This window comes from Vespula vulgaris, chromosome 4, assembly GCF_905475345.1.
Source record: "Vespula vulgaris chromosome 4, iyVesVulg1.1, whole genome shotgun sequence".
Lineage (NCBI taxonomy): Eukaryota > Metazoa > Arthropoda > Insecta > Hymenoptera > Vespidae > Vespula > Vespula vulgaris.
In genome coordinates, this window is record NC_066589.1 from 2,061,552 (window position 1) to 2,076,170 (window position 14,619).

At 26.9% G+C, this 14,619-nt stretch overlaps 1 protein-coding gene and 1 long non-coding RNA gene across 4 annotated transcripts; both read left to right on the forward strand.

Moving 5' to 3' along the window:
- The first annotated feature begins 391 nt into the window (after positions 1–391).
- Positions 392–4,893, forward strand: LOC127063176 (uncharacterized). Of its 3 annotated transcripts, XR_007781290.1 has the most exons (6): positions 392–587; positions 664–1,143; positions 1,230–1,709; positions 1,808–2,291; positions 2,460–3,632; positions 4,296–4,893. XR_007781290.1 is itself a non-coding variant. In XM_050992564.1 (5 exons), the coding sequence occupies exons 1-5, from the start codon at positions 392–394 to the stop codon at positions 2,692–2,694; spliced, it is 1,875 nt and encodes a 624-aa protein (XP_050848521.1). In that variant the 3' UTR covers positions 2,695–4,893. The 3 variants fall into 3 exon arrangements, 2 of the variants coding, with proteins under 2 accessions (XP_050848521.1, XP_050848522.1); XM_050992564.1 differs by having other exon boundaries at positions 2,460–4,893; XM_050992565.1 differs by having other exon boundaries at positions 907–1,143; positions 2,460–4,893.
- A 7,394-nt stretch (positions 4,894–12,287) lies between these two features.
- Positions 12,288–14,217, forward strand: LOC127062972 (uncharacterized). The gene is made up of 4 exons (XR_007781225.1): positions 12,288–12,389; positions 12,480–12,643; positions 13,561–13,705; positions 14,123–14,217. It is a non-coding gene; the product is annotated as an uncharacterized LOC127062972 (long non-coding RNA).
- The last annotated feature ends 402 nt before the right edge of the window (positions 14,218–14,619 follow it).

Here is a 14,619-nt window from a genome sequence, read left to right on the forward strand (position 1 = left end):
AGAGAACAAGGACCTTTTTACAGCTGTCCTAAGATTTTCAATTGAACGCCATCATTTGCTTTATATTTTTCGAACATGGTTTACTCAGCGATCACCATTTCCTGTAGTATAGTAAAAATACACTGATGAGGCATAACACGTTATAAGATTTTAGTGATAAAACGTTTAGGCTCAAAAATATAACCTAGAAGAATGAATGAACTAAAGGAATATGGAATTATATATAAACATAATAATATTAATTGCAATATTGTGGCAACAAACAAAACACATGAATTATCTTAAACAGCAAAATAAGTCATTTGAAACAGTCGTATAAAAATATAAAAAAATAACAATAAAAAAAACAAGTACAAGTCACTGTCAAATTACCTGGAAATGGTACAAGACAATGGAAAATCTGTTTAAAGAAGGTCGAACAGTAGATGCTATGTTGCCCTCTATGATAAATAGCGTAAATAATTTGGAAGGTTCCACTTCAATTTCATCAATATCAATTGAAGGTGACGAACATATAAATACTGTCCACTCGGATATTAATAATATAAACTCATGTAACACGATAGGAATACAAAAAGAAGTGAATGGTATGTACTTATCACTGATTGGAAAAATTACTAGAGATATATATAGCATACGTAATCATATGTATGTATGATACAGATCTTAATATTGAAAATTTCGCATGGACGAATCAAACCACCAAGTTACTTTTACAAAAATATTATGATAGGAATAGTAAATTTCGTGACCCTAATATTAAAAAAAAATTGTTATGGATGGAGATTGTAGAGGAATTTAAAATTAAAGGTTATGATGTTAATGAAGCTATTCTAGATAGCAAAATGAGAAATTTAAAACAGTCCTATGAAAATATAAAGAATAACAAAAAAAAAACAAGTACAGGTCGATGTCCAATTACCTGGAAATGGTACAACACAATGGAGGATCTATTTAAAGAAGATCAAGCCATAAACGTAGGTGCTACATTGTCTTCTATGATAAATAACATAAATAATTTGGAAGGTTTTACTTCAATTCCACCTACATCAATTCCAAATGATGAACATATAAATCCTGTCTACTCAGATATAGATAATATAAACTTATGTGAAGCGATAGGAATACAAAAAGAAGTGAATGGTATGTATCTTATTATTAATTTAGAACAATAATTAAAGATATATATATATATATATAATATGTAATTATATTTATATACAATACAGATATTAATATTGAAAATTTTGCATGGACCAATCAAACCACCAAATTACTTTTACAAAAGTATAATGATAGAAAGAGTAAATTTCGTGATCCTAAAATTAAGAAGAAGTTATTATGGATGGAGATTGTAGAAGAGTTTAAAATTAAAGGTTATAATGTTAATGAAGCTATTGTAGATCGTAAAATGAGAAATTTGAAACAGTCGTATAAAAGTATAAAGGACAATAACAAAAAAACTAGTACAGGTCGCAATCGAATTACTTGGAAATGGTATGACACAATGGAGGATCTATTTAATGAAGATCGAACTATGAATGTAGGTGCTACATTGTCCTTTGTAATAAATAGTGTAAATATTAAAGAAGATTCTACATCAATTTTACCAACATCACCTGAAGATGATGTACATATAGATACTATTCATGCAAGTATTGATAATATAAATTCATGTGAAACAATAGGAATACAGAAAGAAGCGAATGGTATGTATTTATTACTGATTTAAAACAATTAAAGATTATGCAACAAGAGATTTATATAATATATACAATATATACAATATTATTTATCTATGATACAGATATGAATATTGAAAATTTTGCATGGACGAATCAAACCACCAAATTACTTTTACAAAAATATAATGATAGGAAGAGTAAATTTCGTGACCCTAAAATTAAAAAAAAGTTATTATGGATGGAAATTGTAGAGGAATTTAAAATTAAAGGTTATAATGTTAATGGTGCTATTCTAGACCGCAAAATGAGAAATTTAAAACAGTCATATAAAAGTATAAGAGATAAAAAGAAAACAAGCACAGGTCACTCTCGAATTACTTGGAAATGGTATGACACAATGGATGATCTATTTAAAGAAGATCAAACCATAAACGTAGGTGTTACGTTATCCTCCATGATAAATAGTATAATTAATCAAGAAGGTTCCACTTCAATTCCATCAACATCAATTGAAGATGATGAACATATAAATACTGTCTATTCGGATACTAATGCTGCACAGTCCAAAATGACAGAAAATTTTACAGAAAATAGAACTTCAATAAGGTGTGTAAAAGAATTTATAAAAGGTAACTTATATATTTCTTATTGGCTAAGTAACTGTATACAATTTAACTTTGATCTATATAAATATAAAATAGAAAGTAGTAATAATTTTGACAAAAATATTATTGTAAATGTAAATCTTAGAGAGCAGTGATTTATATCTTACAGTCCTGTTCCCGATATCCTATCAAAGCGACATCCTTTCAAGAACTTAAAAGAAAAAGCTACTGAATCAAGAGCACTATATAATATACGTAAAATGATGTTAGTGGGTGAAGAAAGAAGAGTAGATGCAATTAATAAATTAAGTGAAAAAATTGAAGAACATAACAAAATTCAACGAGAAAGAAATGATATTTTGAAATGTTTAATTTCTTTACAAAAGAATGTACGTAAAAAATGATCAGTAAAATATAGAATATATAAGCATATACAAATATAGATATAATATAAAAATAACAATTTCTAATTTTCTAAAATATAGAAAAATATAAGGATATATAAATATAGATATAACAGATAAAATGAAATAGAATATAAATGATAAGGATAAATAAATAAGATGTATTTTGATTTATTTAGTTTGATTTAATTTAATTTAACCTAGATTCGCTCAACAATTCGCCTACGCTTTTCAACGGCTTTTATAATTACATTATAATTTGATATTGATCTGCATTTGTTCTTTTTGGTGTTATTTTTTTTATATTTTTATACGACTGTTTTAAATTCCTCATTTTGTTGTCTAAGATAGCTTCATTTACACTGTAACCTTTAATTTTTAATTCCCCTACAATCTCCATAACCATTTTTTAATTTTAGAGTTATAAAATTTATTCTTCCTATCATTATATTTTTATAAATGTAACTTGGTAATTTGATTAGTCTAGACAAAATTTTTAATACTAAGATCTGTATCATACATAAATATTAATTACATATATTACATGTATCTTTAGTAATTTTTTTAGATCAGTGATACCATGCAATTATTTTCACGAATTTATATTACTTCTAATTGAAGAACTATTCATTTATATATAATGAAATATTAATTATATACATACAAAAGTATTAATTTATATAAATAATAAAGTTTTAATTATGTATTTCTACTGAAAATATAAAAAATTGTAACATTGAAAATTAAAAAAAAAAGTACATGTATTAAACACACACATATATAAAATTTTAGTTTTAAAATATAACATGTGTTTTATTTGTTGTGTTGTAATAATATAATTGACATTATTATACGTATATATAATTTAATAGTTATCTGTTTGATCTATTTTATTAGGTTATATTCTTGCTGCCTCTTTTTTGAACAGAGGAAAGAAAGTAATTAATCCAATCTTTTTACTATATGCAAACAAAATTTGTGGAAATATAAATAGACTCTAATGAGTAATATATTGAACTATAAAAGCATAGAAAAGATTATTTAACAGAAAAACAATCAATATTAAGAACTTTAAATCTATTCCAGGACAAGAAAATTTTTATAATGTGGGAGAATAAAAGATACTCTGATATTGAGATTTACATTTTTTATTTTTTATTTTGATAGATATCTTACTGTTCATTTTAAAGATGTAAGAGGAGATACATATAATGTGATTTTGGATTTATTTAGAAATGTTATATTTGATTTATTTTTGTAACTACAATATCTAAAAAAATAGTCAAATATTAGTAGAGGATTATAATTGAGGAATAAGTGTTTCCTAAATGCATTTATATTCACCATATGAAATGATCTGCTTTAAAATTCATATCTGAAATTTTCTAAATAAAATTTAATATATATGTTCATAGGTAACTTCTAATGTACTGTACAGTAAATTACTTTCCAATCATGTGAAGCATATTATCCTTGTAATAACACCTTACATGGATTTTGAGTAGATATGCCCTGATTGTTAAATATATTTAAGTGATAATGTTAGATAGTATTTCTTTATAAATAAGTTTCTTTTAAAGTATATTTTAAATTTTAAATAGATATGCCATAAAACGTTTAGGATTAGCTTGTGTCGAATAAAAACACATTGAGTCTAATGACTTCTTGGAGAGCAAAATAACCAGCTATAAAAACTAAATATATGTATTTTATAAAGTTGCAAGGAACTATAATGTTAATTATAACACTTTGAAGAGAAGAGTAAATAATAAAAATATTGATTCCACAAAAAACAAAAAATAATAAATGAATTCTGATGGATTCTTTTTTTCAGAAAAATAAGAAAAAGATAATTTAAATGTTATGAGTGTGTTCGATTGATCCATGAGGTGTGCTCTTGCTGCGAAGAAGATGACTTTAGATGACATTATCTGTAATAATTGTCATCACAGATAATTTATTGTATTTTATCGAACATGTAATAATTTGTCTTCAATACTTTACCTAAGAATGAACATCAACCAAAAAGTAGTCATTTTATTTGGCTTTCCCCTACATACATACACACCCACACACAAAATATATAGTTTTGACTCATGTTGTAAAAAAAGAAGCTATGTACCTGTAATGATAAGATAGTGCATAGAAAAAATTTATTTGAATTGGCGAACAAAAAAATTTAATTTTAAATTAATAAAATTTCTAATGTCTTTTTTACTCTTACATTTTATATGAAATATTATTTTTTAATCATAAATAGAAATTAATAAATTAATTTATATATATAGTAAAATGATATATGTAGCAAGACCTTGCACATGCGCATTTAAAATGCCCGCTTATTCGACGAACCAATCGCTTTTTCGAATTCGTGAATACTATCACAGATCGTAAGGAAGCTTCGTCGTCTCGTTAATTACAGGTAATTTGAACATATATTTTCTAACTTACAGTTTCTGTCAATATATCAATCGATTCTTAAATATACGATTTCTAATTATAGACATTGTTAATAAATTATGACGATGTTAAGAATAATAGATATTTGTGTAGAAAATAATTATACACGCGTATTTTCCTTACAACTTTTTTCATGTTTTTGAGCTTAATTTGTATAAGTATCGAATTGTAATAGTTAATTTTTATGGTTTGAGTTAATAAAATATCTTTTTATATGGTTTTTTAGTTACTATATCATATATTTATTGTATCGATATTTTCGTATAATAGATCGAAAAATTATAAGCTTGGTGGGGGAACATGGTACTAGTGACATCCTGCGCATGCGCGAGGGTCCGCTTATCTCCTTGCTGCTGGCGACTCGCCATTTTGAATTATTTTGTGGTACCGGTAGCAGCGGAGCTTCGTCGTCTCGTTAATTACAGGTAATTAGTATATTTTTTCTAACGTACACTCTTATCTTATGTGCCATTCGATTGCTGAAAATTTTATTTGCACGGATGAATGTTCACAAATTATGGCATCGTCTCATTTAAAAGATATTCAGGCATTATAAAATCGGCGTCTCGACGTCCCTTGGAAATGTTCCTTATTTCGAATTTTCTACTTATATTTTCGCTACATCGATACTTTTTTCGTCTATTCACGACGCTCTAATTAATAATTTTTCATTAATTAATTTCATTCAATTGTATTTCGTCTTATATACGATTTTCATATGTATACACGTACGCACGCACACACACGTGCGGGTGTCACATATCGTATACATGTAGATATCTTTCTTAACTTCTTTTGCGATATATCTTACATATATATACATATGCACGCAATTAATTTTTTATTCTACTAAATAGACTTAATATTTATTAGCTTTTCGAAAAGTTTACAAATTGAGAAAATTTTAAACAATACGCTAGAAATAATGTTACCGTTCTAAATGTATCCGTATATTTATTATTTTTTTAATACATATAGCGAAATCTTTAATGAAGAGAGAAAGATAGCATTACGTATAAATAACAGCGTAGAAGTTCCCCCTCCAATTGCGAAAATATTCTTTGTATAAATTCTCCAGTCTCCGGCAAGCAGCAAACAAGACAATCGAGCGTAATATATATTATGTGTGTACCTTTGTATTATTCCGAGGATTTAAGAATACTGGCGAAAAAAACAATCGAGGGACAATTGAGAACTCGGACTTTACACGACATTCTTTGTTCGTCCCTATTAACGTGCTATGTAGTTCTCGTTCTTATAATAACTTGTATGGACTTTTTGCTCTATGGTAATTACGACTTGTTTAGCTTCTTATTTATATTATATGTAACATTTATAAGTTTAATTTAATAATTTATGATTTATTAATCCGATTTTATGTCGCTTAGACTTCAATACATGTAACATTTATATGTTGAATACATAAATTACATTTACATATATATATATACATACATACATACATATATATATATATATATATATATATATATATATATATATATATACACATACAATGAATCTTTATATCAATAATATTCTTGAATTCTGTCTGGTTTTTGTTCATCATATTCAATTCATCCATCAACTTGGATACATTCGATAGCAGGTGTCATGTACTTTCTTCTTGCTGTACATAAATAAGTTTATCATTAAGAAATTATAATTAAATGTGAACTAATATATAAAGAGCTAGATATTAATTCTAATAAACTATATATTGAATACACACATCACATATATATATTAAATGTATATATACACTTATTATACATATATAAATTTATATATATAAATACACTTAACTTTTTTTATATTAATAATGTTATTGAATTCTTTCAGATCATTATCCATTATATTCAACCAATCTATAGACTGTGATGTTTACTACATTCGATAATAACTATTATGTACTTTCTGCTGCTCTTCATATACAGGACATGTAAGTAAATTTATCTTTAAAACATTTTAAGTAATTTTCAACTAATGAAAAGTTACATATTAATTCTAAAGAACTACCTATTGTCTTATACGACAATGTATCATAATTAATACAAATTTATACATGTTTATTATATTATACCTAGAACTTTTATTATGTAACATTTTCTATTTCTTTTGATTAATTTAGATAAGGACCTCGATACATAGCAATCATCATATAATACATACAATCCATGTTGTGGGTTCTCAAAACAGATTTTGTGAATATTTACATATTTTATATTATACAATGTATGTATTGCCGGATCAATGGTTAACGTTCGGTCCATTACAAAATATTTTTGACAAAATTTTAATTTATCAACAATCTTTTGGAATATTTTATATCGAATTTAAAGAATATTAGAAAGCACTGAGAATAATAAAAATTTAATTAAAACATAATAAAAGTTAAATTAAAGTAGAAAATTTCAAGATATGTTTAATCATTTAATTAATATCATAAATAATATAATTATATATATATATATATATATATATATATTATTTATGAAAAATAAAATTCTGAATTTAATACAATTTAAATTTATAAAAGGAAATGAAAATAACAAATTTTCAATCCTAATTTAAACAAATATTCTTTTTCCATAATGTGGCAAAAAGAGAACTTGGTATTCATCTTCGTGTTTATCTTACTTAAATGCACTTTTATTGACCCCCACAATTGTCATATTTTATACGTTTTATAGCAATGATTTTAATATAGAATTTGATTTTATAAAAATAAAAAATTATGAATTTAATTGAACTTTAGAAAAGAAAATGCAAAAAAAAATTTACTATTAGACTTTAATGATAAAAATGCATAAAATGTGTAATAATTCTATTTGCATATGTGTGATAATGTGGGATGGAAGAATGTTATATTGTCTCAGTTCCTGAAATCTACATTATTATACCCATCATCATAAGAGCATTTTGAGTGAAAATATGGTAAAATGAAAATATGACTAAGAGCCTCTTTGATATATAGCTTCTTCTTTGCTTTGTGCCCTAACCACTACTATAGAATATTCGATTATTTTAATATCAAAAAACTTAACCATTCCTTGTTATAAAACATGGAAGAAAACTGATAAATCTAATACATATTAAATATAAATTTTAAAAAAATATGAAAATATACTTGCTTATTCTTTTGATTATTATTTGCAGAAAATAAAAGGGCATCCTGTGAGAATTTCTATGTTTGCTGATTGGAGTATAAAGAAAGACTGATCCAGTAATTGTCATAGTCAATCAAAAGTTCGGTTTTATTGACATCACACATAATTGTGGATCTTAAGATTAAAATTTTTAAGTATCGAAATTTTAAATTAAAGTTATTTTAAGTTTCTCGCGTGTTACAATCTTTATAATGTTAAACGAATGTACTATTATTTAAATATTAGTTTTTTGTGTTCCGCGTATATTAAAAACTGTAAAAATAATTGTAAAATTATCGAAAATATTAATTTCTAAGCTTTCGCGTTTGAGAAGATAGAGCTGCGATGCTCATTAGTCTGTGTACAAAAGGAAACTAATTCGATATTCGTCAAAGTTAATAAAAGTCGTATATGTTTTTATTACATAAGGTTAATGATCCTGAGACGAAAATTCCAAAGTATTAAAGTTTCAAATTAAAGTTATTTTAAGTTTCTCGCGTGTTACGATCTTTGTAATGTTAAAAGAATGTATTATTATTTAAATATTGGTTGATTGTATTCTGTGTACATTAAAAATTATTTAAATAATTGTAAAATTATTGAAAGTATTAATTTCTAAGTTTTTGTGTTTGGAAAGATAAATTTTCGATGCGTTTATGATATAAGTATGATAAAATATTATCCTTTTCGAACATTTACAGGAAAGATTGATCATAGAAAAAGATAAATTCTTTCATTATTCGATTTATTAATTAGTTACTTTTTGATTATCGAAGTAGAAAAAAGAAGAAACCTACGAAGTAGTTTACGCGAGAAATACGCTGCATGTTTGTGCAGGAAATTTTAATTACCTTAATAGAAAGTAGTAATAGACAATTAATAACAATTTTCAATGATTTTTTGCAATTAAATATTATATTCTGTGTTATTTTTTCATAAAATGTTACGAAGAATTAATATATTTATTAGCGCGTAATATTTCTAAGGTGATGCAGTATGCATGCGCGCGCAAATCGTTTAACTACCTTCACGCTGTAGATGACGCCATTGCTGTTTCAGTTCGCACCAACTAAATACGTATCCACATCGCTCTCATTGCTTACAGGTAATTAGCAGATTTTTTCTAACATACACCTGATTACTATATGTCAATCGATAGTTAAACACGCAGTCTTTAAGAGGCCGCGTTCACAAGTTGAGACGTTATTGTGTTTAAAAGATACTCGGGAAAATAAAATCGGCCTCTCGTTGATCTCCGGGGGAACTGTCGCGTCGTAATTTTTCTTCAATTTTCCAGTTTGATTTTCACAACACCGATACTTCTCTCGCTTTTTAATAATGCTTTGATCAATAATTTTGCGTTTATAATTATGATCGATCGATATTTTGTATTATATTCGATTTTCATACATACTCATGTACATACCACACACACACACATATTTTTAATCTTATCCTGTTTTAATACGAGATCTCACATTTTTCAGATTTTCAAGAATTTCACGAGATAGAATAGCAGAGCATCGAATTAGAATCAGTGTTAGTGCAACGTTCTTAGTGATCAAAGTCCAGAGGATATTTGTCTTTCAAAGGATCAACGATTACTATCGGTAAGTAAATTTTTTTCTTTACATATTTCTTGAATAATTGTGAAAGATCAAAAAACATAACCTGCGAATTTATATAATGCGATCGAAAGCTCGGTTTTTTCGAAGTATTTACGCCTGATAATATACGTATATATGTGCATATGTAAAGATACGATTTTACGAATGTGTTGGTGCATTGCATCGAGCTCGATGTTTATTTGCTGTGTGCACTGCTGTGTGTAAAAGATCTGAACTTTTTTCTTTTTTTTTGTCATCTACTTTCACTTTGAATGTACGTTTATCTTTGTAGAAATAATATAGGTTAATAAGCCAGTCCAGTTCTTGGAATTTATATAGATTAGTACTGTCCAAAAATAATGCGTATTTTTTTGTAGTTGTCTTTTTATTCTCGTCGCCTGTATACGTTTCAATGGATTAGTTCTCTATGTACTTATTTACATATGTATCATTTCTTCTTCTTTCCTTTTTTTTTCGATAGACGAGCATTCTTGATTATATACAATTATTGTCGACTCATGATACATTACTTCGATCTATATGTACTAGTATACACACACACGTAAATACATAAATCGAATTATTTCAATTTAACAATTGCTCATAATTTCGCGCGTAATATGTAAAGCATAGGGATAATATAGGGAAATGTGATACAAGTGCGTGTCTAATTAATGTTTCTATATTGATAAAAAATATAATTATTTCATTAGAAAATTATTGTTTATGTTTAAAATACGAATTAATTACATTTGTCATTCATTTCGTATTATCTACGTTCTTATATTATATTTTTTATTATTTTTAATTGAAAAATAAAATATTTGATTTGACCCGCCTTGTACCTGGGATGACGTCACAGGATCTACTTTCCTTCCTTGCCAGTCGTCCAGTCGCCATTTTGGACGCGATGACAAGTGTACACGGTGTTTCGTCGCTCCGCATAATTACAGGTAATTAATAAATTTTTTCTAACGTACACCCTCTTTCTATATATCAATCGATAGCCAAACGCGAGATTTGTACGAGGCCGCGTTCGCAGATCTGAGCATTATCGCGTTTGAAAGATATTCGCGAAAATAAAATCAGCCTCTCGTATATCCACCGGAAAGCTTTTGCGTCGTATTTTTTCTTCAATTTTCCTGTTTTATTTTCACAATAATGATACTTCTCTCGCTTTTTAATGATGCTCTGATCAATAATTTTGCATTAATAATTATTATCGATTGATATTTTGTATTAAATTCGATTTTCATATTCGATCATATATGCACACACACACACACACACACAGGTATACGATCCTACACACATACACACACACAAGTGTATATATATATATTAATTAAAAGATCATGTATCATATATGTATATACATATAGTACACACATTATATATAGGCATACGATATATATATGTAAGTATATACACACTCAACACATGTATCTACAGATATTGCCTACACATATTACGTACACATTTTTAGTCTTGTCCTATAGTAATATGATCTTACTTTTTTCAGATTTCCAAGAATTTTGTAAGTTACATACAGAGAGCCGAATATACCAGTAATACATCTCTTGTATAATCAGGTAAGTTTATCTCATTTTAATCATATAGCGTGACTTAATAGAGAGAGATAGGTAACGTACGGCATGGAGAAAACATTAGCTTGTGTATTTCCAAGGAATTCTCCTGTGATATGAAAACAAAAACAGTCGACTCTCTTAAGATCAGAGGAGAGATCTTCATTCCTATATAACATTTCGACGAGTATAGACAAATATTACAAGACATATATTATCGTTGTAATTACGTATTTTATTACAAAACATTTTATTCCAACATTACAATTATTACTTTAATATTATAGAAATTTTATTATTTCATAGGATGGTATTCATCTCTTTTTTATACTTTACATACTTTTTAGGTTATTCGTCATCGAATTTACTCCTGCAATTATTATTTTATTTCAGGAAATTTATTACATTTGTATTAACAATTGGGTCTCCGTATGCAGTTACCTCCAAGTGGTGAGACCTGGGCAATCGATATTGTTTGAGTTTGTATCTTAACATACAAAGCAAGTAATATCGAGCAAATAGCTGCATACTTTGGTACATTTCAAAAATACTTAGCTTTTAATAATTCAATTTTTCATAATTTATTGAATTCAATTCACAAGATATTCATTATTATTGACATTTTTAGATAATATATTTTTTAATGTGTTGCCTTCAGAGATGATTTACAGGAAATGTTTTATTATTTTTTGTTGTATAATCTTTTGTATGTTTCAGCTTTTTAGTTTTTATAAAGTATTAGAGTCAGTGTTTGTTTACATCGTTGCTATTTATTTCTATATTTAAATCAGTTGATTAAATAAAGTTATATTTAAAATAAATTCGCGTATTAGAGTCAGTGCATCACTGAAGATGGTCGAGAAATTAATAATTTCATCTATGAAATAAAATTGGTAAGTAAGTCCATAAATTTGATATCTAATAATTGCATAGTTTTCTATTGCAATAAATTTCATAACAATTTGTTTCTAATCTTTTTACAGATTATCATTATGATCGTGCCTTACCAGTTTAAGATGTTGAGCTACTTCATTTTCAACTTATTTGGATATCAACTTCATTTTCAACTTCCTACGGATCATCCTGCTTAAATTTGGAGTTATGTGGCGTAGGAGTGTTTTGGAGCCATCGCAGAACTTCTTAAGTAGTGAGTGAAAAATTTTAAGTCCCTCCAGTGCTCAATCATGCCGAGGACGAAAGGTCCGAATCGGCACGAGTTACTGGTTGTAATTTTTTAAATAAATTATTGACGAGCATGACCGCGAGTAATTCCTCTTTTGGATTTATTCGCGAGTGGTACATTTTTAATTGTTTGTGTTTTTATTGTTTATATCTATTGTACATGCTTATTTTTATTAGCTCAGGATAGGGTCTTCTTGTTTCATCGGTTCGATTAATTAATAGTGCGATTAGTAAGCACTCTTTTCTTCATATTTGCTCGAGATGCCAGTGTTGTAATCGGATACCTATATATCCGATTTCATCAGAAAAGCATGTGATCTATCTCATGCATTGTTCCTAACTTAACTATATAATCACGATTTACCTCGACATATCGATATAGATGTAGTAAAAAATGAACAAGAAGACAAACGCGACGGATAGATTCCGAAAAGACAAGTGATCTTGTTCTTTAATTAGAATAGATACATGTTAAATGGAATCGTCCGAGGTATTCTGATTATTGTTATGTGAAAAATTAATTTATATTTTCAATGTCTTTTTTATTCTTTTTTGTTGTTCTTCATTATTTTCATTTACTCTTATTTATTTTTATTGACGCTTTTCAGATTAAATATTATATTTTCTATTCTATTTATTTTTACGATTATATGCGCATATTTTAAAATTAAAAATCTGTATTGGAATACATATAATGAACTCCTAAACAAAGAGCAAAAGATAGCATATAAATAATAGCTTTAAAGTACCCTTACCAATTGCCGAATAATTCTTAGAAATGAGTCTCTGGCAAGCAACAAAAGAAAAAACATTCGTACGTGATAATATTCTACTATATGTATATTTATATACATGTTTTTGTATACGCTGCTCTGTACGTAGTATTTAGGCAGTATCGACAATAGCACGTGTAAACAATCTAAGGACGATCAAGAGAACGACCTTTCTAGTTCATCTCTTCGCAGTTCTTGTTTGTACCAGCAGCCGTCCAGACGTGTTCAGACTCGTTCCTGCTTTATTAATTTTGGTTCGTATAATTTCTCATTTATATTATATATAATATTTTATAAGCTTGATTTAATCATTTACAATTTATTAATCTTATTTTATATCATATTAGATTTCAATATACTTCATTATATGTTGAATACCCGACTTACATTTACACATGTGTGAACAGAGTCATATATATAAATTTACTTAATCTTTTTCTCTATTAATAATCTTTTTGAATTCATCGTATTTAATTAATCTTGAAAATAATTAATAGCAATTATCCTGTAGTTTCTATTACTCTTCGTCCTATACGTACAATGTATAGACTTTAAGAAAATTTAAGATGTAAATCACATATATAAATTATATGTAATCTCGTATATACACATATTTATACATATAGATACACAATCTTATTCTATATTAATAATACTTTGAATATTTTCAGGTTATTATTCGTCATATTGGTCAATATAATATTCATCATTTCGTTTGGACGCCTACATATTTGATAGCAGTTATACTTCCTCCTGCTCTTTATATGTAAGTGTACACAAATAAGTTTATCTTTAAGATATTTTTATTTCATTTCAATTAATATAACAAATTCTATATTAATTCTAACGAACTATCTATTGTGTTATACGACTTCGTGTTCTCTATAGTAGTCTTATTATAAGTTTCTATGCTCTATTATATCAAGAATTTTTATTATATAATATTTTATATGTTTTTTAAACAATTTTTATATGGATCCCCATACGCAGCTACCTCCTTGTGGTGGGATCCGGAAATCGGTATTGCGAACGTTCGTATATTTTATAGTATACAACGTACGCACTACCGGGCCAGAGGCTGACGTTCGGTGTATTAGAAAATAATTTTGATTAAATATTAATTTATTAAAAATTTGTTGAAACGTATTTTACATTGAATTTAAAGTAT